At 59.2% G+C, this 25,378-nt stretch overlaps 1 protein-coding gene across 5 annotated transcripts in view; it reads right to left on the reverse strand.

Moving 5' to 3' along the window:
* Positions 1-5,210, reverse strand: part of SRCIN1 (SRC kinase signaling inhibitor 1) — a 55,002-nt gene extending 49,792 nt beyond the window's left edge. For 4 of the 5 annotated variants that reach the window (XR_012631895.1, XM_074891737.1, XM_074891739.1 and 1 more), the window contains exon 1: positions 5,093-5,210. Coding sequence is in view for 3 of the 5 variants with exons in the window: in XM_074891737.1 (XP_074747838.1) it covers positions 5,093-5,210 (118 nt within the window). In the remaining 2 variants the exon portion in view is untranslated. The remainder of the gene's footprint in view (positions 1-5,092) is intronic. The other variant, XM_074891740.1, reaches the window with a different exon arrangement.
* Positions 5,211-25,378: the final 20,168 nt, after the last annotated feature.

Genomic DNA, 25,378 nt, shown 5'->3' on the forward strand with positions numbered 1-25,378 from the left:
CCTCAAAGGCGGGCAGGGCACGGTGCCCATGCGCGGTGGCGGTCCGGATGCGACCCTGCAGACCTGGCTCTGCCTGTCCCCAGCCTCTACGTGCCCTGGATGCTGCCTGCACCCTGCCTGCACCCCACTAGTGCCAGCCCTGCCAACGCCACCAGAGCTGCGCGAGGACGAGGAGCCGGACCAAAGCCGTGCAACGTGTCGGTGCGCACTGGTTGCTCCCCGGCCGGAGCTCGGGGCAGTCCAGCTGGCATCTTTCCGCGATGCTGCCCACCCTGACAAGCAGCTCCTTCACTTTGGAAGCAGAGAAACAACCAGATGAATTCCCATGTCATTGTCAAAACCCAAACTGAAGGAGAAATCCCATCTGGCCAGCCCTGTAAATAGCGGCAGCTACTTCCCACCTCGCCGGGTGTTATCACACCCACGCGTGCACATGGAAATGGGAGACGAGTTCACCTCCTAACGCCCAGGGATGGCTCGACCAAGGGCGGGGCCAGTGCGCCCGGCTGCTCACTTTGTGCGCGGGATCCAGAGCGGCACCCAGAGCCCCGTCCCCACATCCCCCTTTGAGATGGGGCACACGAACCAGGCTGGCCCCCATGCTGTCACCCAGGGAAGGGGGACCCGACACCCTGAGTTGCTCCTGCTGCCTTGCTCGTGGCTTGCTTTTGCAGGCAGGGCTCCCTGCCACCACGCTGCCTATGCCCTGCCCGCTTGCCACAGCTGCAAAGCGTGAACCGGCCCTTGTCCTTCCTCCTCCTCACAGTGTCTCCTCGGCTCAGCATCTCCCTGGGATCTCCTGCCAGCTCCAAGCTGGGACCCATCCTACCCCCTTGCCCAAGGGCTTCCTCGCAGGAGGGCAGGGACCAGAGGGGATGGCACTGACAGTCCTGTCCCCGCTCTCTCGCACGGTGGCTGCCCGTGCAGGTCGGGAGGTGGCTGTAATGTTGAAAAGCAAGAGCCCAGTGGGGTGGGCTCTGCTGACCAGGCAACCAGGGGGTCTGTAAGTGTATAAACCTTGTGTGGTTCATCATACGGCACCAAAGTGGATCCGTTTTCACCTTGCAGCACCCAGTGCAGCAGCTGATAGAGCTACAAAGACCAGGGGGAGCTCCAGGGCTCCCCACCAGCATGGACCCCTCTCCTCTGGTGGCAGGAGCCAGTCAGGTCACTCCAGATGCCCCCAGAGGCACAGATGTGACCTGAGCTGTGCCACGGGGCTGGTAACAGAACATAGTAGCATCAGGGGATGCTCCGGAGGCAGTCGGTGGGTGGGAATGTCCCCAACGCCCTGCGGGAAGGGCAGCATCCAAGTGAGGGTTTCTCCCCCCTAGACACCCCAGCACTGGGAAGCATCGACCCCCTCTGCAGAGGGAGGCAGAAAGGAGCTGCCCTCGCTTAGGCAAGGGAAAACAAGATGGGCAAGCTCACGGAGCGCGAGGTGGCACAGGAAAAATGGCTTATAGCTGGGAGAGCCAGGGCAAGCCTTTCACCTGTCATCATCTTCCTCCCTGATCTTTGGCAGGAGGCCGAAGCCAGCGGCATCCTCTGCCCATAGAGAGCATCCCTGCCCGGGTCCCTGCTGGGGAGCGGAGGAGAAAGGAGCCCCGCGTGCCCTGGCAAGAGGCTGCATCCTCAGCTGGCAGGGATGGCACAGCGGCTGGGGAGATGCCAGCAGCTCGGGAACGCCAGATAAAAATAAAGGAGAGGAGAGGATGGAAGGGACCAGGCTCTTCACAGCATAAACACAAGCCACATTGTGGTCTCGTCTCCCACCCACACAGCAGCAGCCATTCAAGGCAGCGCAGCCGGCAGCCTGACAACTGGGACGGGATTAACTCGGGTGGTGCCAGCCGGGTCCGAGCCTGGGGATCCCCCTTGGCCCCAGACGGGCGAGGGAAACTGAGGCACGGGGCTGGGGGCGGTACGTGCAGAGAGCACGAGGAGTCTGGATGCTACTGAGACATGAGGGGCTTGAACCCAGTGTCGGAGCAGGGGGAAAGCACCGGCAGAGCCACACGCTGCCTTTGTGCCCTGGCTGGATCAGTATTTAGCATCTCCTGAAAGGACCCGGAATTTTCCCAGCATCCTGCCAGCGTCTGCTGACTCCCACCCCCACGCTGAGACAGGCGAGCGCAGCGTCTGCCTCCGCGCGGGGTGTGCGTGGACGCGGGGCCGTGACTCACCCGCAGTCGTGCAGCGAAGTGGAGCCAAGTCTCCCTGCGAATCCAGGTCCCCCCTCGTGCTCGGCCTTGGGCGGGGGGGAAGAAGTTTTTGGGATGAGCCCGGGACGGTGGCAGACAGGAGCTGGGCCCCCAGAGCACCCCATCACCCACAAATCTGCCATTTCCATTCCCCTTTTCCCTGCAGGGAGGTGATTTCGTGCTGCTCCGACAAGCCCCCCTGCCCTGCGGCTCTCCCGGGAGGATTCCCAGCACCCACCAGTGCCACAATTCAGGAACAGCCCCCGGGACACAGCCCCCCCCCCCCCCCTCCCCTGCCACGCTCCCACAAAGCCAGGTCGCAGTACGGGTCCCGGGGGCTCCAGCCTGGAGCTGCTCCGGCAAATTGCTCTGGAAATCAATTCCAATCTATCAGGCATCAGGAAAGCGATAAACTGCCCCTTCAAGACACCGAATCGATGGTTTCTCTTAGCCCAGAGCAGAGGGAGGGAGGTGGAGAGAGGGGCTGTGTGGGAGGACAGGGAGGATGGAGGGTGATGGGGGGGGACAGGGTCACTCTGCAGGCAAGAGCTGGGTCTGTTTGGAAGGAAACAGCCCCCAAACCGGCTCTCGATGTGGCAGAGGGCAGGGAAGATGCTGTGCAAAACCACCCTGGGGATGGAGCAACGGGGGAAGCTTGGGAGAGCGGGTGCCAGCCCCCCCAGAGTGGGGGCTCAGGCTCCAGCCTTCATCAATAACCCATAGCTCCATGTATTTGCTCGGCTGGAGGCAGGACCTCGTATGAGCCCTGTGGTGAGGGCTCCACATCTGTTCTTTATTCTCATCTCTCTGCAAGCAGAGAAAGAGGGCCGAGGCGTGGGGAGGCCGTGGAGCCGGCCGGGGGTGAGGGGGGGGCTGGCAGAGAGGAGGAGGAGGAGGAGGAGGAGGGTGGGCTGGAGGGGACACACACTGCAATCAAAAATCAATTCCCAACAGGCCCATTTCTTCCTTGAACAAGACACTAAGGGAAGTCACTGAACAGACCAAGGCCACTACGATTGCTTCCACGATGGCAGAAACGCAAAGGAGCAGCGCGGAGAGGGGCTTTGTCGGCAGGACCCTCCAGCCTGGCCCGTGGCCACTGGCAACCCCGAGATTAAAGCCAAGAGTCAGGCATGAGGCCGTTCACAGGCTGTGTCCCGCTCCTGGGGATGGCCACGAGGGATGCCCACCAGCAGCCCAGGCGTTCCCACGCCAGCTCGGAAACCACGGGCAAGCTTTCCCACGCAGAGCTCGCGACTAAAAGCAGAGAGAAAAGGCAACAAGTCGTTGGAGAGGACGACTAAAGGACGAGACACAAAGCTCCAGTGAGGGGGAAAGCGGGCGATGCCCCTGCCCGGCGTACAGTGTGACACACCGCGCCGGCGCTGCGGGTCTGCTAAATGCACTTGGTGCAATTTTTCAAGCAAGCTAATCACATCCTCTCATCTCCTGCCATTAGTGCAGTCATGCTAACCGCCCGCTTGCCGGCGGGAGGCCGAAGCTGCCTGACAGGAGCTTCGAGTACACGCTGCACCTCATCAAAAGCAAATTCAGCTGGAAGAGCGTGGCAGGGCCAAGGGAGGGAACCACCCCTCCAGCATCCCTGCCGGGAGGGGGGGTCCTCACAAAAAGCCACTAAGGGAAGAATTTAAGCCAAACCCATGGATCTTCCAGCCCTTGCCCTGCAGCCTGGGATTAGAGCTGGAGTCACCAAAGAGCTCAGCTCCATGAGGAAGCTCCCGGGAGGGGGCTTTCCCCCGCTCGGCGTGTCGCGGATCACGGTGATGCTGGCTGCTGCAGGGAGAGCTGCGCCGCGCTCAGCCCGACACAACACTTGGCCCGTCTCTGCCTTGGCACGGGGGGACCCAACTCTTTCGAAGACTTGGCTCCCGCTGCCATCGCAATGTGCTTGGCCACACAGCCTGGAGCTCGGCAGGCCCAGGCACGGCACCGAGCCCTGCTCCTGCAGCCCCTGGGTGGGAATTGGGGGGGGGGAACTGCCTTTTTGGGTGACTCCTGCCAGGAGACGGGGCGATGCTACGCTCTGGCGGCTGCGGGGGAGAGGCTGGAAGAAGCTGGTTTGGTGTTATGGAGGAGCTCAGGAGCCCAGGAACGCTCCAAATGGGGTGTGGAGAACAGACCCTATTTATAAGCGCACAGGTAGCACGTAGGAGGTTGGTCACAGCCTGCTGTGCCAGCCTGGTTAGTCACAGCTAGTTAAAAATCAAAAATGCTGAAAAAAAATTGCTCATGTCCACGTCTAAAGCCTCTTAGATGAAGGAAAGCACACCTATAATTTGAAAACCGACGGGGCTTCACTGCCAGCCTGAGCAGAGACCCCAGGTCCACAGCCCACGGTACGAGGATGCTGCCAGGACACATCCCCCACACCTGCAGGCCACGAGGACACTGAGGTCCCCAGTCCCCACCGGGCCAGCACCGCATCCCCCAGCGCATCCCACCTCGGAGTGGGATGCTGGGGGTGACACCAGGACAAGGCCACTGCACCGTCCCCGGAGGCAGATGCCATCCCTCCTCCCAGCCCTGCCAGCACTAAAACCTTCGTGCTCCCTCCTGCCCTTCCTAACCCCCGCCAGGGCCCGTCGGAGGGAGAGTCGCAGCCCCTCTGCCCCGCAGCCCTTCCACCAGCGCCAGGCAGAAGCTGTGCAGGCAGCGAGGTTTATTCAAGCAAAAGGAGGGCAGCAGCAGCTGCCTGCAGCCCTGCCTGCCTCCTCCCACCAGCGCCAGGCACCCAGCCCAGCCCACGCCATCGCCTCCCGGGGCCAGAGCCCACCTGCGTAGGGTTGGGACCATCCCTGAGGGACCAGCATCATCACCCAGTGCCTCCAGAGCCGGCGTGTGCCCCCCACGTCCCCCCCAGTCCATACCCACGAGCAACGGAGTCAGCCGGTAGTCCCCGGGCTCGGCGGGTCTCTCCGGCTCCCGCAGCCTCGGCGCGGCTCTCGGGGAAGCGCCAAAGGGATGCTTCGCCCAGCGAGGCAGCATGGTCGCTCCCAGGCAGCCGAGAGGAGCCGAAATCTGTGCAACAAACACATGCATTTTATTGCATATGTTTAAACCAAATTAAATATGGTTTTACTAATCACTTGGCATTTAAAGCAACGTGCCGTCTCCGTCAAGTTAAATCTAAGGAGACGTATCGAGTTGCGTTAGCTGTTTATGTTCATCAAATACAGAACCGGTTCATTATTAAACATGTATGCAGCGAAAGTGAACTGCGAGGTGGATTCTTACCGACCTTATTACACGGCGCTGACCTCGAGGAAGCGAACGCGCAGCAATCGGGCGGCGCTCAACCGGGCGGCAACTTGTCGCCTCACATCCAGAGCCAAATCCTGCGCACGCGGAAGCGGAGCTGGAGCGGTGCCGCCGCACGGGGCGGACGCATGCAGGATGCTGCCACCCGCCTCCCCTCGCCCGTCGGTCCCCGCTCCTGGCCCCGAGCTAGCGCGGGGCGCGTGGCCGGTGGGCTGGCACGGCCGCTGTCCCCATGGCTGATGGTCGCTGCCCCAGTTTCTCTGTCAGAGGCCATCGCATCCTCCCAGCTCCAAGCCGGCGCTTTTGCTCACATCCTTTCCCTGCTCCAGCAACTTTTCCTTCCTGCCCGGTTTTATTCCTCCGCTCCGCGCGGACGTCTGTCTCTCTTGCTCTCTTTTCTGGCTCAGGCGTTTCAGAGCTCCCTGTGGGTCTCTGGGTATTTTTTTTTTTTTTTTTCCCTTCCTCTTGAAATGTCAGCGTGCCCCCTCAAACACATCACATGGGCTGGGAGCCAGGAGCCAGCGCACAGCCATGCACAGCCGTCAGCGCCTGCAGATTGCCGCGCTGCCCGCTCCCTGCCCTGCCAAAGCCGGGGCCCACCGGCACCGTGCCGCGGGTTGCCAGCGTGCCGCCGGAGCCGCTCACGGAGCCCTTCCCGTGCTCCCGGCCCCAGGTACAAACCTGGAGGGTGCCCGTGTACAGGCACCAGGGCTGCTCGGTGCTGGGGAGAGCCCGTTTGCCTCCCTGATGCCACCAAACTGCCCAGCCCTGGGCATGGCCACCCCGAGCCCCGCGGCATCTGCATGGGCTGGCCCACGGCTGCTCCCGCGCTGGCTCCGGGGGAACTCGGGTGAAAGAAAACCTGCAGCTGCCTCCCAGGGCTCTGCACAGGTCGTGTCCTCAGGACACAACGCTGGATCTGGCCCTTGATGGCGCTGAGCTAAGTCAGGTCACAACCTGCTGCTGGGTGGGTCTTGTAGGGGCTGGAGTGACCCTTCCCAAAGGTGCCCAGAAACCTCCTGAAACCTCCCAAAACCTCCCCGGCCAGGCTGGGCCTGACCGGGGCTGGCAAAGTCACCCCAAAAGAGGGAAGAACAGGCAGCGAAGATCTGAGAGACACACAAGCCAACTTCTCTTGGTCCATCCAAGCTACTGAAGACCATTGCTGTGCCCACGTTTCTCCTCCCCCAAGGTCCTGGGGAGATGCTGGCTCAGCCACAGGTACCCCAAAAGTCAGTCTTACCCCAACCCAAGGCAGTCCTGCAGGACCACGACACCCCAGCACTGCCCCGACCTGTCCTGCAAGGATCCCCTTCGGTCGAGCTGCCACCGAGCAGCACCCAAATGCTGACGCAGTAAGAGAGAATTCCAGCCGCCCCCCCAGCAGTAGCAACGCCAGCAGCACCCCGAAACCACCTGCACACGCGCTTGCGGGGACACTTGTACCCTGGCATCCAGCCACAATTATGGGAGAGCCAAGAGCTGCATTTCTACCTGCCAAAAGTAGGAAATATCCAGCTGCAAGCACGGCGACCTCAGCACCGCTCTGAGAAACTCGATTTGCACAGATTTAAAAACCCACCAAAGGGCACTTTGCTCATTAACTAGATGGAAGTCAATTAAACCACCTGGTTTGGAGAGAAATGGCTCACCTGCTCAGGAGATGGCTCTCTGCTGCCTGCACGCTGCCTGCACGCTGCCTGTCTGCACGGGGAGTTTCTCCTGACATCTGTGGCAGAGCAATCCCAGCTAATGACAATGTGTGCTCTGCCCAGCTCCGGTCTCTCGTGTCATAAAGCCCCACCTGCCTCGGCCCTTCCCACCTCTCCAGGTCTCTCCCCGCTTTTCCAGTGCTGGGAAGAGGTTTTGCAAACTCACCCCTTTCTCCTCCGTCCCCCATTCCCGGTGTTTCTCCCCAGCCAGCCTGTCCTGCTGCACCAGCTCATTTTGGCATCCTAAAGGTGATCTCGTGGACTTACAACCACTCAAGTCTTGAAACCGCAGCCCAGACAGCCCCGGGAGGGGAGGGCTGTAGAGCCCAGGAAACCTCACACCAAAGACCCCCAGGTAGGCTTTATCCCCATTTTGCAGATGGGGAAACTGAGGCACAGATGGAGCGGGGGGACAGGAGCGCTCCTGGCTCAGAGCTCAGCTGTGACAGGGCAAGAAGGGAGAAACTCGGGAGTGCTGAGCTCCTGGCTGGAGCCCTTCCAGGCTCTGAACAGCCGCAGCCGTGAGTCACGGCTGGCACAGGCAGGCAGGATTCATTGCACGCTCTGCCATGACGACCCCCCCCCCCCAAAAAAAATCCTGCTCCTCTTTGCTGAGCACTTCTGGAGAGCGCTGAGTGAGGAGGCCGGGCTGGCTCCCGCACACCACACACACACGGGGTGGGCTTTTCCCCCTTCCTCCCTTAGTTTGGGGCCAAGGGCATCTGTCCCTCCGCATTTATATCGTGACTATCTTATCTGTAGCCTGTGTTAGCTGTGTTGGCACCAGCCGTCCTTACAGTGCTGGGCCAGCACCGTGGAGAAGAGGTAGGACTTGCTCCAAAGAGCTTTGAGGCAATACAGGCAATGCAGCTGGGAGGCGAGAGGTGAGGAGACATGACCAAGGGCAAATGGCAGGTCAGTGGCAGGGCTGGGAAACTTGCCCGGCCCTCCTGCGTGCCAGGACGCAGAGCGGCAGGGAAAATGCACTGTGCTCCCTGCCACAGGGACGGCACGGGGATGCCAGAGCTGAAGCTGGAGGTCTGGGGACATGAGGAGCGTGTAGCGAGGGGAGGATGCTATGCTGGAAAAGCAAACACGATTACTGCTGGCAGCAAGGATTAATTGTCCTTCCGGCTGATCCCTGAAACCTGGCTCGCTCCCGCAGTCCCGCCGCAGGGAGGGCCGGCGGATGGGGTGACCTTTTAATTCTGATTACTTGCCGATGAGGAGTAAATAAGCATTATTGCGGTTTAAGAGCGGCTCAGAAGGGCCCGGCTGCAGACCTACTGCTGCCTCCCACCCACCGCACTGCTGGTCCCCATGCTCCCGGCGGGGCAGAGCAGCACCCAACCCCCATTTCACAGGGAACGGAGCTGCTGCAGGATGGGAGCAGGAGCTGAGGGCTGCACCAAGCACCCAGGTCTACCCCAGGGCCCCCCCACCGTCCCCCACCCTGCAGAGACAGGGGGTGCCAGGCACCATCCCAGTCCCACCAGCATCCCCCTGCGCCTGGCACGGCTGCACCAACACCACGGGGACAGTCCCCAGGAGGGTCCTGCTGTCACTGTGGGAAGGGGCACCGTTACCTAAGTCAGCACCCTGAGAGCCCACCTAGACCTGCTCAGTTATGGTGGCAAACGCCTGTTTTTAAATCCCAAAGTAGGTTTTCCCACTCCGGGGACTTTCCAAGGCTACGACTTCTCTGCCGTGCAAACCGGAGCTGGCAGGGGGGTGGCAAGAGCCACCTGCAGATGCAAAAAGCTCATTGTCAGGTCACACCTCGCCCTCACCGGGGCCGGGATCGCCGGGCTGAGCAGCTGCATCAGCAAGATGATTCCCCGGGAGAGGCTGATAAAAGCAGCTAACACGGCGGGCTAAGACGTCTGCATTTACACCTGTGATTCCAGACATGGTTTTGCTCTCAGCAGCTACGGAAGGAGCTGTTTCCAGACAGCACCAGCACCTAAATCTGCCTGTAAGGGGGAAAGGATGCCCGATGCCCAGCTCCGTGCCCCCTCTCCGGTCGCTGGTGCCAGCTCTGGGGAGGAGCACGTGGCCTCTGCGCCAGGCAGTGCTCTCCCCTCCACACACCAACCGATTCCTCCATGCTACCTCTCCGGTGCTCCTATTTAATTTGTAAGCTCTTCAGAAACACCATTCCTTCTCACAATGCCCGTGTACAGCCCCGAGCACAATGAAGCCTCGCTCTGCCCCGCGCCTGCAATCCGAACAGCGAGACATCCGAACATCGCGGGGGGAACGCAGCCGCCTTTCCCCCGAGCTGGGACAGAGCTCAGCTTTGTGTCTGCTCGCAGCCGGGCTCAGCACACACAGTCTATACAGCAATATTCATGCATGCGGTGCCCTGACACGCCGTGCACAGTGGGTTTATTGTACATCATTCAAGTGACAAGATAGTGGGGACTGAGCGCTTCGCTCCTGGGGCAGGCGATGCTGCTCAGGAGCAGGCGGCGATGCTGAGCTCCAGCGTTGGGAGGAGGAGTGGGGGGACCTGCCACGCCAAGTAGCCAAGGATGCTTGGAGAGGCAAAAAAAAAAATTAAGCATGAGTGGATCGACGCTGAAGGTCTTGCAAAAAAAAGCAAACCCTGTGCGATCAATGCTCAGCCTCACCTGCACACCGGGCTGCTGGACCCAGGTCCACCCCATGTGAAAGGACGTGCCCCAGTCCCAGTGAATGAGATGTGGGATTTGAGCTTTTCCTGCAGCAGCCACTCTGCCCATCCTCATGAGCACGGGCACGGACAGACAGACAGACAGCCTTTCCTTGCTTGTACCAGGCATTTGAAGCATCAGGTGGCTGGAGAAGGAGCCGCCCACCCAAGCACGGCGCTGAGCTGCTGAGCCAGACAGTGGAGATCTGATGGAAAATCAATGTCTCATCGGGAAACGCTTTCCTGTGCTTGAAGTCCCCTCCTCACATGACAATGGGTCAGAAAAAGCCACGTCAGGACACAAGCTCTGCCTCAAACCAGAGGGGTTGGATGGCCAGTGGCTGTGGGGGTTGTGGCTGTGGGTCAGGCTGTTTAGACCAGGCTTTATCCCAGTCCCCAGGATGTCACAAGCAGGAAAAAGACCCTCACAGAGGCACAACTGAGCACCAGCCTCAGGGCAGCTTAGAGCTCAGTGGACAGAAAGGCCTTTTCCATTTCAGAAGCTGGCAGATGTATTGTATCTGCTACTATCAGAAACAGGGAGGAAGCCAGATTAAATTAAAAAAAATTTTAAAAAATATCTATTGGAGACTTTTTGACATCACACGGCTAAATGCATTTCACAGTTGAAGGGCCAGGGAGTGTAATTTCTTATTAAACTCAGCCAACCTATGGCTGATAAGTTCTCAAGTAATAAAAACTCCTTAAAGCCCAGCAAGAACCTGGAGGTGTCAAGGCAGCTCAGGAGATGGCTCAGCCTCCTCCTCAGAGCGAAGGGAATGGATCTGCGGGAGAGAAACCAGGGCCACGTGGCTGCTTCGCCTGCCGAGGCTGGCGGCAACATCTGCCGGGGCTGGCATCGCCCGGGAGTGCTGGCAGGGCCCATCACAGATCCCAGCCGGGATCTGCCAAGTGCTGGCAGGTGGAGCCGAGGGGAGGACTTGGCACCGGGGGGGCCCCGCCGTACGGTCCCATCCCCGTCCCCGCCAGCCTCCCACGGGGACCGGTGTCGCCGTGCATCGGGGCTCAGCTCCGCTCGCAGCCCAAGCTGTTCCCGCGGCCGCCCCGGCACCCACTCGGCGAGCCCGTGGGGCTGGGGCTTTGCTCCCCAGCTGGCGAGAAAACCAAAACCCGCCTGGAGAAGCGGCAAGCGAGAATTTGTTCCCCAAACGGCACAACCCGAGCGATGCCTGGCAGCGCAGCCCGGCCCCGAGCTGCTGCCACAACACCTCCCGGGCCAGGCTGGCGCCCGCAGCACCCGGCTCCCACCCGGCGCCGTGGCACAGCACCAAGTCCTTCTGCACCCGCAGCGCTTCGGCACCCTGCTCCCTTTGCTCACTTGCTGAGCGCAGATGCAGCAAATCCCGCTCCCTGCGACAGGATTCAGAGCTGAGCCTTGTCCCATCCCGGGGGGGGATTACAGGAGATGTGCCCTGTTCCGCATTAAAATAGCTGCCACCCTGAAATATGGAGCAATATACACCGGGACCGGCTGCAGCAGCAGCTGATGCTGGTCCAGGTCCTGGTCCAGGTCCCTGGAAGCAGCTTTTAGTTTTAGCTCTGCAGAGAGAAAGCAATCCCCTGCGCGGTGAAAACCTCAGCAAGGGGTTTTGGAGGGCCACAAGCTCCTCGGCACTTTAGAGGGGGCACATTTCCCAAGTGCCACGGATGAGGTTGATGACTCTGAACACCTTCTGGCGTTGACAAGCTGTGCCACTGCCAAAGCACTCGCATCTTGTGCTTTGAGTGCCTGGGGGCAAAGCTGCAGGATGGGGTCAATCAGGGGGGTCGAGCTGCACCCATCCAGACCGGCCGATGATGCTGGGTTGACCTGCCTGGAGAGCCCGACCTGCCCAGGACATCCGCGCCGGAGGGGAAGCAGTCACCTGGCTTAAACCCAGGGGAAAAATATAAGGTTTTTAACAATTACTTTGCAGGGCATAAAAAAAAACCCAAAAACACAAGGCATCGTCCCTGGCATGGGGGCTCAGCGATCCTGGGGCTGCCCAGGCATTTTGGCAGCCCCCAGCTCCTCGAACCTCAGCAGCATCACACCCTGTGTCAGGTGCCCCATCACGCGGGGACCGCTGCTCCCCGGTCAATCTTCCTTTAAAGAAGGTCCTGGTTTACTCTGATTTAAATCAAAGCGCTGTTAGCTACAGTGCTATTACCACTGCCAAAAACGGTAACTAAATGGCATTTCCCCACCGCTCCATTTATATTTCTGTGCTCTTTACCCATTTGTAAACTGCAGGAGGGAACAATTTAAGGCATCTGAGTGAAATGCTTAAATTAACAATTTACAAATAGCTTAATTGAGGTCCTGGTCTCTCCCTTCCTGAGCAGAAGCTGCTAAATGATTCTGAATCATTCCCATTTATTGGTTCTTGTGCTGTGAATTACAGGCCCTGGACTACGATAAAGGCTTTAATACCTTGGCGCAGGCTGGGGGTACCCGTCACTTACACCGAGCACGGCTGGCGACAGACGGCCAGAGCCACCGATGGGAGCGGAGGAACTAGAAACCATGGCAAGAAACGGGCGAGCGACGCAGGAGCTGAGGGTGGTTGGTAGAATTGCCTCGAGTGGAGGGATGCTACAGGGCATGCGGCCGCCCCGGGGGCTCCAAATGAGGGACTGAGGGGTTGGCACTGATAAAACACCAGGGAGCAGTTGGTGGTTTGGAGGATGGAGAAGTTCAGCCCCGTGGTTTGGATGCTGGGAAGACGCGCGGCTCAGCCAAGCTCTGTCACGGCGGGGAGCGGGGGCTTCGGGCACCACCCGATGAAACAGCCACTTGAAAGCAACAGCCCCTTCCCCAGCGGCAGCCTCGAGCCCTCCTGCCCCCACTGCAAACCCTGGGCATGGGGCTGCACCCCGCTCCTCGCCCATCCTTCCCGGAATTCCCGGCAGGGAAGGAGAGCGACCGTGGGCAGCCGTGCCCAGGGAGGGATGGGGGGGGAAATCTGCTCTGCCTGCAGCCCCGCACTTGTTAAACCTCTCGCTGGCAGCCAAGGACACTCACGTCTGCATCAAACTACTCAGCTCCCAGTCTAATTCTGGCACATCAGACAGTAATTATAGGTACATCACCGGCGCTGACAAGTCTGGAGCTCGTCAGCCCGGCACCTGTCAGCACGACACTGCAGACACCCCGCAGGGAGCCCAGAGGGGCTGCGTCCTCTCCCGGCTCTATTTTGGGGATCACTCTGCTGCCCAGCCCCCAGGCACCCCCTGTTACACCAGGGTTCATCCCGCCGCCACCAGCCCCATCCCTCTCCGGGTGCTGTCTGGAAAGGGGGGGTCCAGCGTCCACAGGTTCCCTCAGCCCCAGGCCGTGCTCAGGAGGCTGCTCCTGTATCTGCTGGGTTTGACACCGGGATTTCACTGGCACTGGGTGACAAACAGGCACCTGCTCCCTGCCCCCAGCATCTAGGAGAGGGTTCTCCATGGTCCATGCACTGATCCTGGCAATGCTGCCCAGCCATGGGTGCTACAAGCCAGACCTTTGCCCCGTGTAAGCCACCATGGCTCTGCTTATTGCAGTAGATCAGCCCTGATTTACACCAGGGAAGGATATTGGTGCATCTATTTCCACTGCAATCCTTTTAAATAAAACAGGCAGGAAACCAGAGGCGAGAACGTCCCTGGTTGCCAGCGAGCCAGAGCTGTGGCCACATGGCAGCAAGGGGCAAGGGCCCATAACGCTCCAGCCCAGAAGCAGCCTGTGGTTGGGAAGCTCAGACAGCACCAGTGAGGAGGAAGAGAGGGAGGCAGGCTGGCTGTTTGCTGATTTTAAAAGGGGGGAGGAAGATTCATGTGGGGGCAGAAGCAATAATTTTAATTAAAAGGCAAATGACTGCACTGAAAATTGACTTGAAGCACAGAGATATTAAAAAGCCGTTGACTCTGTGAATTATTCCTCCCTGAGCTGCTTGACAGGGAAAAGTATTTAAACAGCACGGGCGGGTTTAGCATCCGGATTTGGGGAGGAGAGGCGAGTGGGAACGGGCGGACAGTGGATGGGGACAGCCCCTTCCCCTGTTCTGGGGGATACCACAGCAGCCAGGACCCCCTGCCCTGTGGTCCGTAGGAGCCAGCCCCGCTCCTGCCCGTGGCTGCTGCCCCTTCACCCGGCCGAGCCACGAGCTGAGCATCCCCAGCGCCCACCTGCACGGACCTTCCCGGCTCAGCCCCCACGCAGACAATCCCTCGCTTCTCCCCGCTCGGTCTCATCTAACAAGTCCCTGGTGCATCCTGTTGACTTGCAACACGACCGGGAAGCAAAAGCCAAGTCTCCACGCTGAGACACCTCAAAAACCTCCCTGGCTGCCTCCAGAGTTACCCCGAGCTACGTCACTGCCGGAACCTGAGATGGGATGAAAGAGCGGTGCTGATTTCCGTCGCCGAGCCGCAGGTCTGTCAGCCTAAGCAGGTGCTAGCAACCTTTCAAAAGGGGTCAAAACCACCTTTTTTCCACGGGAGACAAGCTCATTAACTGGCATCGTTTCACAGCTGTGGGATGACCTTATAACTATCTATATGTTCACATCCGCAAGGATCCAGCTTCTGAGAGCGGGGGCTCTTTAATCTTGTTCAGACAAAGGCAGAACAAGATCTGATAGCTGGAAGCTGAAGCGTCAGAAACGCAGACAAGAGAGAAGGCAAATGCGCCGAACGGGGCTGGCGAGAGGCTGTGCCGAGCAGGGTGGCTTCTCCGTCATTTCCCACCTTCACGCCAAGGCAGGATGAACTTTTGGAAGATAAACGCCCGCTCAGCCAGAAGTTATGGGCTTGATGCAGGAGTTACTGCCGAGACTTTACAGCCTCTGTCATGCGGCTGGGGTCAAACTGGGTGATCAGAAGGCAAAAAAAGACCCTCCAAACCCAACAAATCCACAAATGCTATCCATTAACTTCACCCCCTCCTCCCAGCCTTCCTTGCTGCGCTGGTTTTAACACCTCCAGGTGCTGCCCAACCCATTCAAAAACTTGAATCCCACAAAGTGTCACCATTCTGCTACTTCCCCCTGCACTATGTTGAGGTTCAGCACCAGCAGGACCTGCAGTCCCGCCACGAACACCAGTGATGAAACTCCCAGGGCCAGCCGTGCCTCCAGCCCGGAGAGTCAGCTCCCAGCTCCTGCGAGGAGCGACAAAAGCCACGGCCACGAGCACAGCCCCCGAGGCTTCCTTCCCGCACGGCCCCAAGGAAGCGGCCGTGCAATCTGCTCTCCAGCTGAGGGGCAAGCGTGCACGCCATTCCGAGCCAGGAACTTAATTGCATGTGTAACTCTGGGACTGCAAACGATCTAGAACAGCGTTCGGCACCTGGGGCAGATCCTCATATGGATGCACAGCCCAACCACGGGCTCCTGTCCCTGCTTTCCCACTCCCATTCCGGGATAATGTGTTCATTACGACTCAACAAGGCGTTTGCAGGAAACGCAATTAAATTACAATGCACTGTTCCAGTGCCTCGGCTTTACTCCTCTCGTGTTGGGAGGCCTGGCACACCCCACGTATTACAAGCTTGATTTCCTCCACCTCCAGACTGTCCTCCCCAGCGCATCCCTGCCTGAGCCGGGACTCCAGCTGCCTGACAGCCAGGCACATCCCTTAAGACAAACAGACATGCCAGTGCAGCTCCCCTTTACCTTCAAGCTGGCACCAGCACTGAGAATCCACCTGCGCCAGGGCAGGAGGCCACCAAAGTCCCAGAAAAATAAGCCTAAAGCAGCAGGAAATGGGATGGTAGGGGGTGGCATCCCTCCAGGGATGCTGCGTGACGCCTGCAGCTCTCAGCCCTGGGGAATGGCTACAGGACCGGCTCTTGGAGAGCACGGAGGTTGTCAAAGGAAAAGCAGGTTTTTCTAAACACAGGTGGTTTCCTGATCACCTGGACCAGGACTGACCAGTGCTGCTCCTGCTGCTCTTGGGATTATTTTAGCTCGGAGCTGCTGCCCTGACTGACAGGGCTCTGGGTGCACTCCTCAGCCTCCCCAAAAAGAAATGCTGAAATCTTTGCTGAGACGCTGGAACCATCTCCGGCAATGTGAACACCCAGCCCATTAGAGGCCGACAGATGCCACAGAAATAAAATCTATTATTATGACAGACCCAGCAGGGGTTGCTACTGAACAGATTCCACCACATTTCCGCTCTTACAGCTTTTCTAAACCAGCCATACTTCCACAGCCGGCTCCTAGATAAGACACCTGCCTCTCCACCTAACCCCCGGAGAGCCAGCATCTTCCTCTCATTCCCTGTTGAAAGCTTTTCCCTCCCTCTCCCAGCAAGGAAAATCCCAAACCTTGCAAGCTCCAGCATTTGGTGGAGAAAGAGCTGGTCGCTCCAGGAGCAACAGTGATGCCTCCAGCTGCAGACACCATCCCCAGCTTCCAAAAAACCTCCCTCTCCTGCAAAGAGGGGGGGAGCTGATGCCTTAATTATCAATGCCAAGCCAGAAACCAGGCAGCACCCTTTTATAATCACCCAGAAAAACAAGCTACAGGCGCTGCCATCACCCACCACGGTCCCTGCACCCGGGAGAGGGTCGGGGAAGGAGTGAACATCGAACATGAAACAAGCGGGATGGGGAGGAGGACGCTGCTGGCCCCCAGCCCCGGTACTGACCTGGAGACTTTAAACAAAGGGAACAGAGTCCTGGCTTCTTCCCTCCTGCAATTCGATCGAGCCCTGGTTAGGGACAGGAAAGGAGGAGATTCATGAATGAACGCGATCCAGGCGGGAAAGTTTGCCGGGGATGGAGGGGAATAAACAAATAAATCAGAGCAAGCAAAGACATAATAAATCTGAAACAAAAGAGCAGCAGCAGAAAGCATCTGAGAACGAAACACAGCGTGGAGAGCGATGGGGAGCCAGGCTGTGCCCCACCGTGGGGGCACGAGAGCAGCAGCCCCCTTCTACCCCACACCCACAGTGCTGGACACGGCCCCCCCTGCGCACGGGGGGTTTTCTCCCACGTGTAGGGAGGCAAACATCCACGCACGGGCTGCAAACGAACCCCAAAATGCCCCACTCGGCAGCTGCTGCGGGGTCTCGCCGAGGGGACCTGCCCGGCTCAGCCTCCAGCCCAAGCGTGTTGGGCAGAGGAGTCATGGGCATGGAAGAGCAAGGGAGAATCAGAGCAGATGGGCTTATTGTGGTGGTTTTTCTGGCAAACACCCAGCTTGGACCTTTCTATCATACGTGAAGCTGCACAACCTCGTCGTGCCCTGACACGTGCAGCAGCACAGCCTGTCCTGGGGACCTGCCAGCTCCCAGTGTCAGCTCCAAAATCCCAGCACCAAAAAAGCACCTTCCCAACCCCGGCTCTGCGGGGCTTGAACCCGCTCACGGGTGTGAGCCAGCCTCACACCGACGGGCTCCCGTAAGTGAACACGATGGCGAAACTGAGATGGGGGAGTATGGGGAGGGAAGAGGTGCTGCACAGGGCCCCTCCACCCTCTGCCCCATGGGTCTGGACCCCTCGAGCATCCTGCCCGCAGGCAGCTGAGCCCGGGGAGTGCCTGGCTCCCGGCAAAACAGCCCAGAGTTGCTTTGAGCGTCTGTTTTTAGGGACACGGGGTGGTTTTCTCCTCCTCACTGCAAGCCCCTGTGCCTGGAGGAGCGGGGTGACAGGGGCAGGGGCAGGCAGGGGACAGCCGAGCCGGCAAGACCTCGGCACCCACAAGGATCTCTTTCTTTGCCGGCGAGCGGGCAAAGCTGCACCCGGCGCCGGGAGGCAGCTCGGCTCATCCCTCACGCCCACGGCCACAGGACATCTGGCCCCGAGCCCCAAGTCCAGCTCTGCCCAGCGTGTCCTCGCTCGGGTGTCAGTTCTTCCATCACTGCCCTGTGGGTTCAGTCCTGGGGTGAGACCAGGCAGCTCAGGGGGGGCGGCTCTGTGGGGCCCCCCTTGCCCAGTGAGGAGGAGGAGGGTAGTCGGGTGGTGAATGCCCTTTCTACCCCCTGCGTGGCTGCAACCCCAATAAATAGCACTAAAGGACTCACAACACCACAAATGCTGCTGAAGCTCTGCCATGCCACCCTCGGGGTGCTCCCAGGGCAGCCTGGGGCTCAGCCAAGCCCCGTTGTCCCTTTTTTTGTGGTGGGTTTTCACCCTCAGACCCAAGCAGGGGGATTTTGGTTGCTACGTGCAGCTCCTCTCCGCCACCGGGGCTGCGCACATCCCTGCGGATCAGGGTGGGGATTCAAAGACTGGTGGTTTGGGAATGGATTTCATGCCCAGAGTGAGTAAATAATCTTAAAGGCATAATGGGAGAGAAACAAGAAGCACGAAATAAAAGTGGAAAATCCTTCCTAAATGTGCTTTATTCATTTGTTTTGATAATTGCAGTTCAGGTTTAATTATTTACGCCATGTTTTGTAATATGCCAGGAAAGACTCTGGAGCAAATTTGCTGCCAGTGGTGGCTGAGGTACCCGGCAGCCCGCAGCGAGGGCAAGGTGCTCAGTCGTGGGTGCCCGGGGGGACCCAGGGACCCCAGCCAGCCCTGCCAGCCTGCCCAGACACAGGCAGCAGAGCCTGGAGGCAGGAGACAACCTGCCTAACCTGGCGCAAGGGGCGACGCTCCCACTCCCAAAGGTACCTGCAAGAACATCCTTCCTCTCCCCAGCTGACCCGAGTGACAAAACACAGATTTCTAGTGGAAATCAGAAAAAGGAGGGCAACAAACCTGGCTCCTCTTACACTGCATTTCCCATGGAGAAAGACCGAGCTCTCCAATCTCATCCTCAGGATTTTCTTGGTGTTGGGGGGAGGAAAAGGCTGGGGGTGTTTCCAGCAGGCAGCGCTGGCCCGCTGCCGAGCCTCCCAAGGCAAGACCCCAGCAGCAGGTCCTGGCTCCTGCTTTCGGTCTCTGCTTCACCCTACGTGACCTTGGGCCAAGGACTTGCCCTAGGAGCACCTTGGCCTCCCCACATGTGGACGGGAGATAACAGACTTGCTTTTAAGAGGAGCTGGGACTGACAGCTGACAAGAGTTAATTATTATCTGTGGAGCATCACAACCTCCCCAGAGTTATTTTGTCTGAGTCATGAGGTGGCCAAGCAATTTGCTCAAGGTCCTGCCGCATCCTGGGGATGGAGACCCGAGCAGTCCAGCCCGAAGCCATCCTGCCCCCAGCCACCCTCGTGTGCTGGTTCCGGGGACTCAGCAGGAGCAGGGGCCCTTATTTGCTTTTATACCCTCGTGTGAGCTTCGAGGGAGCAGCACAGGTCCCTGTCCAAGAGCTCTGGTGGCCACCTGGCCCGGGGGGACATCAGGCATGGAGAAGATGCTGCTTCACACCACAGCTCACATGGGGGAACAAAACAGAGGCACGGACGGAGCCGGGAGCCGCGGCGAAACAGCCCAGGCAAACCCCAGCCATGCCACGGGCAGGAGCAGGGCATGACTTTCTGCAGAGGAGGAGGAGGAGGGCAGGGAGAGGCGTGGGGAAGGCGCCGCCTCAGTGTCCTTGAGTGTCCTTTAGAGGCTTTGCTTTTCATGCAGTGCAGCAGATGAGGAAGGACTGAAAATCCCAAACTGCTCTCCTCTTTGATTCCCCCCACCACAGAGAGAGTTGAAAGGAAGAAGCGAAGGCGAGAGAAAGGAGGAGGCGTGCGGGAAGGGAGGAGGGAGAAACGGAGCAGGTATGGGGGGAAGGAGACACTGCCGGTCCCCTTCGTCCCACTGAGCCCTGGAAATCGGGTCCCTTTTGGGGGGACAAGGGCTCCCAGGGAGCCTCCCACACTCGCCCAGGGCTTGGCAGCTCCCTGTGCCACGGAGGGGAAGCGAGGGCAGAGGATGCTCCAAACAGCCGTGCGCTGACGTCTTTTCCCCAAATCACACCCACACCTCGGCATCACCAAAATATCCCAAGGGGACACCGCGCCCAAGCTGGCTGGCTACCCCCAAGTGCTCCCAGAAACAGCTGGAGGAGGAAGGAAAGGTGGACAGCCGCCCCGCACGCGCCCGGCCAGGCACACTCCACCCGTGGCAAGCACAGCCTTCGGCCTCACCATCATCCCCTGCAGCCCAGCGGGCAGAGGGCAATGCCATGGGCTGGCACGAGGAGGTGAGCTGGCAGGGCTGGAAACACGCAACTACTCTGTGTTTGGTCTGGGCAATGTGTTTTTAATGAGCCATATAATGTTTTTCAAATTATGCTGGAATCATTAATCCTCCTGAAATGAGACAGATTCTGCAGCCCACAGGCAGCGCCAGGGCTGCCTGTTGCACGGCCGAGCAGGCAGGCGCTGCCTCTGCTCCGCTGCTTTTTTGGTGACAGCGGGGCTGTTGGGATGTGAACCCCATAGCCCTGTGTCCCCACCACCACCACACCCACTCACAGCTGTGGGCTGCTGGTCCCCAGGCACTGGAAGGTCCCTCCCTACCGGAGATGCTCCAAGGGGCAAAAATGATCTGGGAAGGAAAAATGATCCAAACCAGCCCTGCAGCACCTGGGAGGAGGTCGTGTCACCCAAACCCACCCTGCCCTCCCCTCTCCTGAAAGCATCACAGCCTTCTGCAGTCGGTCTCATCCATGTGATGTGGGAAGAGGAGGAAACACAGGCTCTTTGGGCCTCCCCCCAGGATGGGTCTAGCAGGTCACTGCAAAGGGGATGTTGAAGCCAGAAAAAGCCCTGTGCTGGCCAAAGCGGGGCTGGAGATGGCCGCGGTGGGCTCAGCCGACGGCTGCCTGGGCAGAGGCAGACGCCCGTGTCTCCAGCCCTCTCCGCCTCCCCACGCGCTTTCCCAGAGATCCAACTCTAATTGCGGGAGGGAGGTGCTGTATTTTTCCATGCATGAAGATCCAAAGTGACACTTTTTTCCTTTCTCTTTTCGGAGCGCGAGAGAGCTGCTTCATTAACATAAAACCACCGAGCCAAATAAAAACCCTGAGTACCATGACAGCATCCCTCCAAATAACACGGGAGCGGAGAGTTTATTCATCCCCAGCTCTGCCCTTGCCAAGCGCCACGGCAGCCGCAGAAGGAAAGTCAACTGGCAGGTGGTTGTTTCACACCCTATTACTGTGCCACTCAGCTCGGCCCAGCCGCCTCCGAGCCGCTGACAGATGGATGGGATCGCGAGCCCCGGCTCCAGCCCGCAGAGCCGGCAGCGGGCGAGGGGATGCTCGGGAAGAGCAACACGACTCGAGGCCCTTGGGAAGGCTGGGAGAGGGGTCGCCATGCCCAGATGTTGGGCAGCTGGAGCAGGGATTTCTCTCCAAGGCAGCCTTGTCTCCAGGTACCCAAAAATATCAGGATGCTGGTGCACGCAGGGTCACTAAGGAGCTTCCAGGCAGAGCAGGAGATGGGCAAGGCAGCGCCATGAGGCTGACCGCAGGTTTGCAAGATGTGTGTGCTTTATGCACACCAGTTCTGTAGGAATTTGGCTGCTGAAACACCCCAGTGCTTTAGAAATGTGCATGGCCTGTGGTGCCATGCCTGGAGATCCCTGTCAGAGCAAGAGATCGAGCCCAGGGCACCCTGGCTGCGCTGGCACCCAGCACCGCAGCCCCCAGGCCTGGTCCCTGCGCAGCCCTTCCCTCCCCGCTTGTCGTTGGATTCACCTCTCTGTCTTCATCCCTTTCCGTCCCTCCTCCCCTGCCTGCACCACAGGGCTTGTAAAGGATCAGGGGATCCTACGCTGGGCGATGCATCCCCCCAGAATCCCACCCCAGCACTCCATCCCTCCCACGGTGAGCTGCCAGCTCCCTCCAAGCTCAGACGGGTACAGGACCTGAGCCTCTGTCGCTCTGCACTTGGTCCCATTTCAGCTCCAAATATCCCATGAAAAAGAAAACCACAAAAACCAGACCAGATGCCACAACCCCTTTTCAAATCCATCTCCCTGGGAGTCAAGCTACTGGGCTGGGAGTTACCCTTCCCCACCTTGGCTATCCCTGCTTCCCATGGGTAATTAAGCCAATTAATGAGAGCCACTGACCATAAGATTTTGGTGACCATAACCCCAGGGTGCTCACAGGGAAAACACTGGGCGCTTTGGGAAAGGGGAGATCAGGGGGAAATTCTGGCAGATCAGGCGCCAAACGCTGTTTCCCATCGTCATGGCTGTAGCGAGGTGGGTGAGAGCTCATGGGGCAGCGAGAGCCGGGCGAGGGGCTGACCCATGGCCCCACGGTGCTCTGTGGGGCTGCAGCCCCAGAGCGAGAGCTGCAGCTCAGGGAAGGGCAGGAGGATGCCTGGGCTGGCTGCAGGACAGGAGCCATAAATCTGGGCAGCTGCTGAAACACGGAGGCTTTTAACAGGCTGTAATTGAAATATATAAACTCGAGGTGGAGGAGACCTGACACCGCCAGCCAAGGCGGCCGTTGGGAGGCTCGGCTGGAGCAGAGGGCAGGGAAGTGCCCGCGGGCGAGGAGTGGCCCTGGCCTCCACCCACGGCCACAGCCCGTCCTTTTTCAGATGCCCCTTGTCAAGGTCTGAGCGCTGAGACCTGAGCAAGGGGCTGTGAGGGTGGGACGGGAGGAGAAGCTGCTCTTTGACTCTCCGTTCCCGGTTAGGCTGGAGCACTGGTTCCCAGTTTGGGGCTGAAATGCAGATGCCACATTTCCCAGCTTGGAGCTATTAGCTGTACTAGAAGCCCAAATGCATCATCTTCCTTCGCCCTCCTCCCTTTGCAATCAGAACATTTCAGCATAGGGGGGAAAAAAACCAAACAAACCATAAATGTTTGTCACCCTCCTTCCTCTTCCTCCCACCCCCACTCAGCCCTTTCCATCAGTCCTTCTGTTGGAGATGAATTTAAAAAAAAAAAAAAAAGAAATTCATTTACATTTATTCTGAAAGTGGAAACCATGCAGGGGGAGGGAAAAAATAAAAACAGCTGACGGCAAAGTTTTATTATCCCCATTGGGCGACGAGGAGCAAATCAGTAATTTTTTAACAAGCATTTAAGCTCCTTTGCCGAGTGCCTCTTTGAGCCTTGGTGCACCTGCAGCCTGGCACAGCCAGGAGGGGGGTTAATGAGGAGCTTTGATGGGAGCAAGCACAGCTGATGGGTAACAGCACACGCTCTCCCCTTTCAAGCTGAAGATCCTCGAGGTGATGAGCTGGGGCCTCCCCAGATCCACGCGCGTTGCTGCGGCTGCTGGAGATGGAGCCGGGCTGGGGGGTGAGACCCGCTCACACGGGCCCATCGCCGGCTCCAGCCCTCCCCAGGTGATGTTAAGGGGATTGCTCGCTGCGTTTTGAATCCAATAATTCTGCAAAGCTTGGCCAAGCAGCCTCCACACTCCACCCTGAGGACCTCAGACCAGGCATCTCTCACCTCCCCCACCTAGAGGTGTTTTAATAATAATAATAATAATAATAGTTACAAAACTTGACCACAGCTGCTGGGAAAGAGCCAACTGAGCAAAGCGCTGGCAACAGAAGAACTTCACAGCCACAGAGCTGGCACAAAAGGGAGTCTCTGTCCTTCTCACACCTCCCCACCAACTCCCGCCCAGCCCCATGCCAGCGCTGCCCCTTCCCCGGCGCAGCCCCTCAGGACTGTGGGTGCCAGCACCCATCACGCCGCTTTGCTGCAGGTCCAGCACCTCCAAGCCGAGATCTGCAGGGCTGGAGCAAGTGGCCATTTGTGCTTCAGCAATTGCAAATGGTAGCAAGGCAGGGATGCTACCCCCGCACCAAGAACGTTACCCCAGCACGGGGGGCAAAGCAAAATGCTGGAGAAGGGACTTCCCCCAGGAGTGGGGACCGCAGCACAGCACCCTCCCTCCTCTCCATTTCCACACTGCAGCTTCCCAATGCCCAGTTCAAACCCCACTCCGCTGCACCCTCGAGCCTCTCTAAAACACCCCCCCAGCCTGCAGCCTCCCTCATTCCTCCCCAAAACGCTTGGAAATAAAATCTTAACAGCCTCAACGGACTCATCCACGCACACAGCACCCTGGGGACACCCGTACCGCTGACCCCAACGGACCACAGCCAGCCTGGCCTTGTCCCCCCACCCCAGGCACCGACCCCCGGCTGCGTGGGGACGGTCCCTGCAGCCCCAGGCCACGCTCCGCGCCGCGGGACATCGCTCACGCATGTTCGTGCGTGCCAGGCGTGTCCCTGGGGCACGGAGGCAGCCACCGTGCGCCCCGGCTGGGATCGATGCGTGGCAACAAGGAGAATCAATGTCTATAATTAAACTCTGCGCTTGTCGGGCTGTGCCCTCCCACCCTGCTCCCCTCAGCAGACGTGGCAGTGGGATCTTTTGGGGGATGCAGCACCCACCCGCGTCTCTGCAACAGCAAAGGGCACCCAGGGTCTCGCTGGCCGCCCAGCCAGGCTGCGGTGCGGAGAATTTCTTGGTGAAAAAGCAAGCAGAGGCAGGCACGGGTGGGTGTTTCCCACCAGGCTGGGCCTTTGCTGCGAGGCTGATGCTGCCGGGGAGGGAAGGAGGGAGAGGGCAGGAGGACAATGTTGGGGGGCAGCCGTGCCCTCCCCACCGCAGGGGGGGTGTCCAGCCATGATGGAGCAGGGCCATGCCCCGGGCTCACACCCACCCCAGCACAGCAGAGAGGTGCCTTTAACCCCCTTTCCTTAAAGGGAAAAATCACATTTTGGGGGAGCTATGTGGCTTTCCTGCATGGGGCACCAACAGCAACCCCCCCACCAGCACTGACAACCCCCCCCCCCCCCGCAGTCCAGTGCAATCACCACGCCAGTTCTCAGCATCGTCCCCCAGCCAGAGTCACCCAGGCTGCCCCCCACTCTCTCCCCTTCCAGCCCACCTCCCCAAGGAGGGGACGAGCATCTCCCAGACCACGAGCAGGACATTCCAGAAAAAAAAGAAAGGGGTGAGCATCCCTCCCTGCCCATCCTGCTGGGAGGGGAGGGACGGCTCCTGACAAAGATTAAAGCTCCCTTTGCACAAAGACCCCAGCCCTTTGGCAGCACTGCCAGGGCCTGTGGCTGCTCAACCGCTCCCCCCACACCCTTCTCGGCCCCCCCAGGGTGGGGGGGGATCGCAGCCCACCAGCAGCTCCCTAGGGGAACAAGGCTCCTGTCAGAAGGAGCACAGAGCCATTTTCACAGGCAGGTGAACGCTGGCAGCTTCAGGGGCAGTCTGGTGGGAAATAATTAGAACATTGGCAATGTATTCCTCATTAAAATGAGGGAAGAGCCACCGCTGGGGCTGGAGTGACCATGTGGCTTTGGGCAGCTTCGATGGGGGCACTGCCCTGAACCCCAGGCTGCATTTGCTTGAAGGGGTGGATCCTGCACAGCAACCCCCGCACCAGCAGCGCTGCAAAAGCCACAGAGCACCCAGAGGGACTGAAAAGCATCTGCACCCCCAGGATCCAGGTGCTGGCAGACCTTGAGCAAGTTTGGGATCCCTGGGACTGACCCAGCTATAGGGAAGGGCTGAATTCCCCATGTGATGTCAGGGTGGGGGACACCCACCCCCTGCCTGGACCAGCTGAGCAGAGGGACCCCTTCTATCTCCATCCTTAAGTGAGAGGGGGCTGGACGTGACCC

The sequence above is a fragment of the Strix uralensis genome, chromosome 22 (assembly GCF_047716275.1).
Source record: "Strix uralensis isolate ZFMK-TIS-50842 chromosome 22, bStrUra1, whole genome shotgun sequence".
Classification (NCBI taxonomy): Eukaryota; Metazoa; Chordata; class Aves; order Strigiformes; family Strigidae; genus Strix; species Strix uralensis.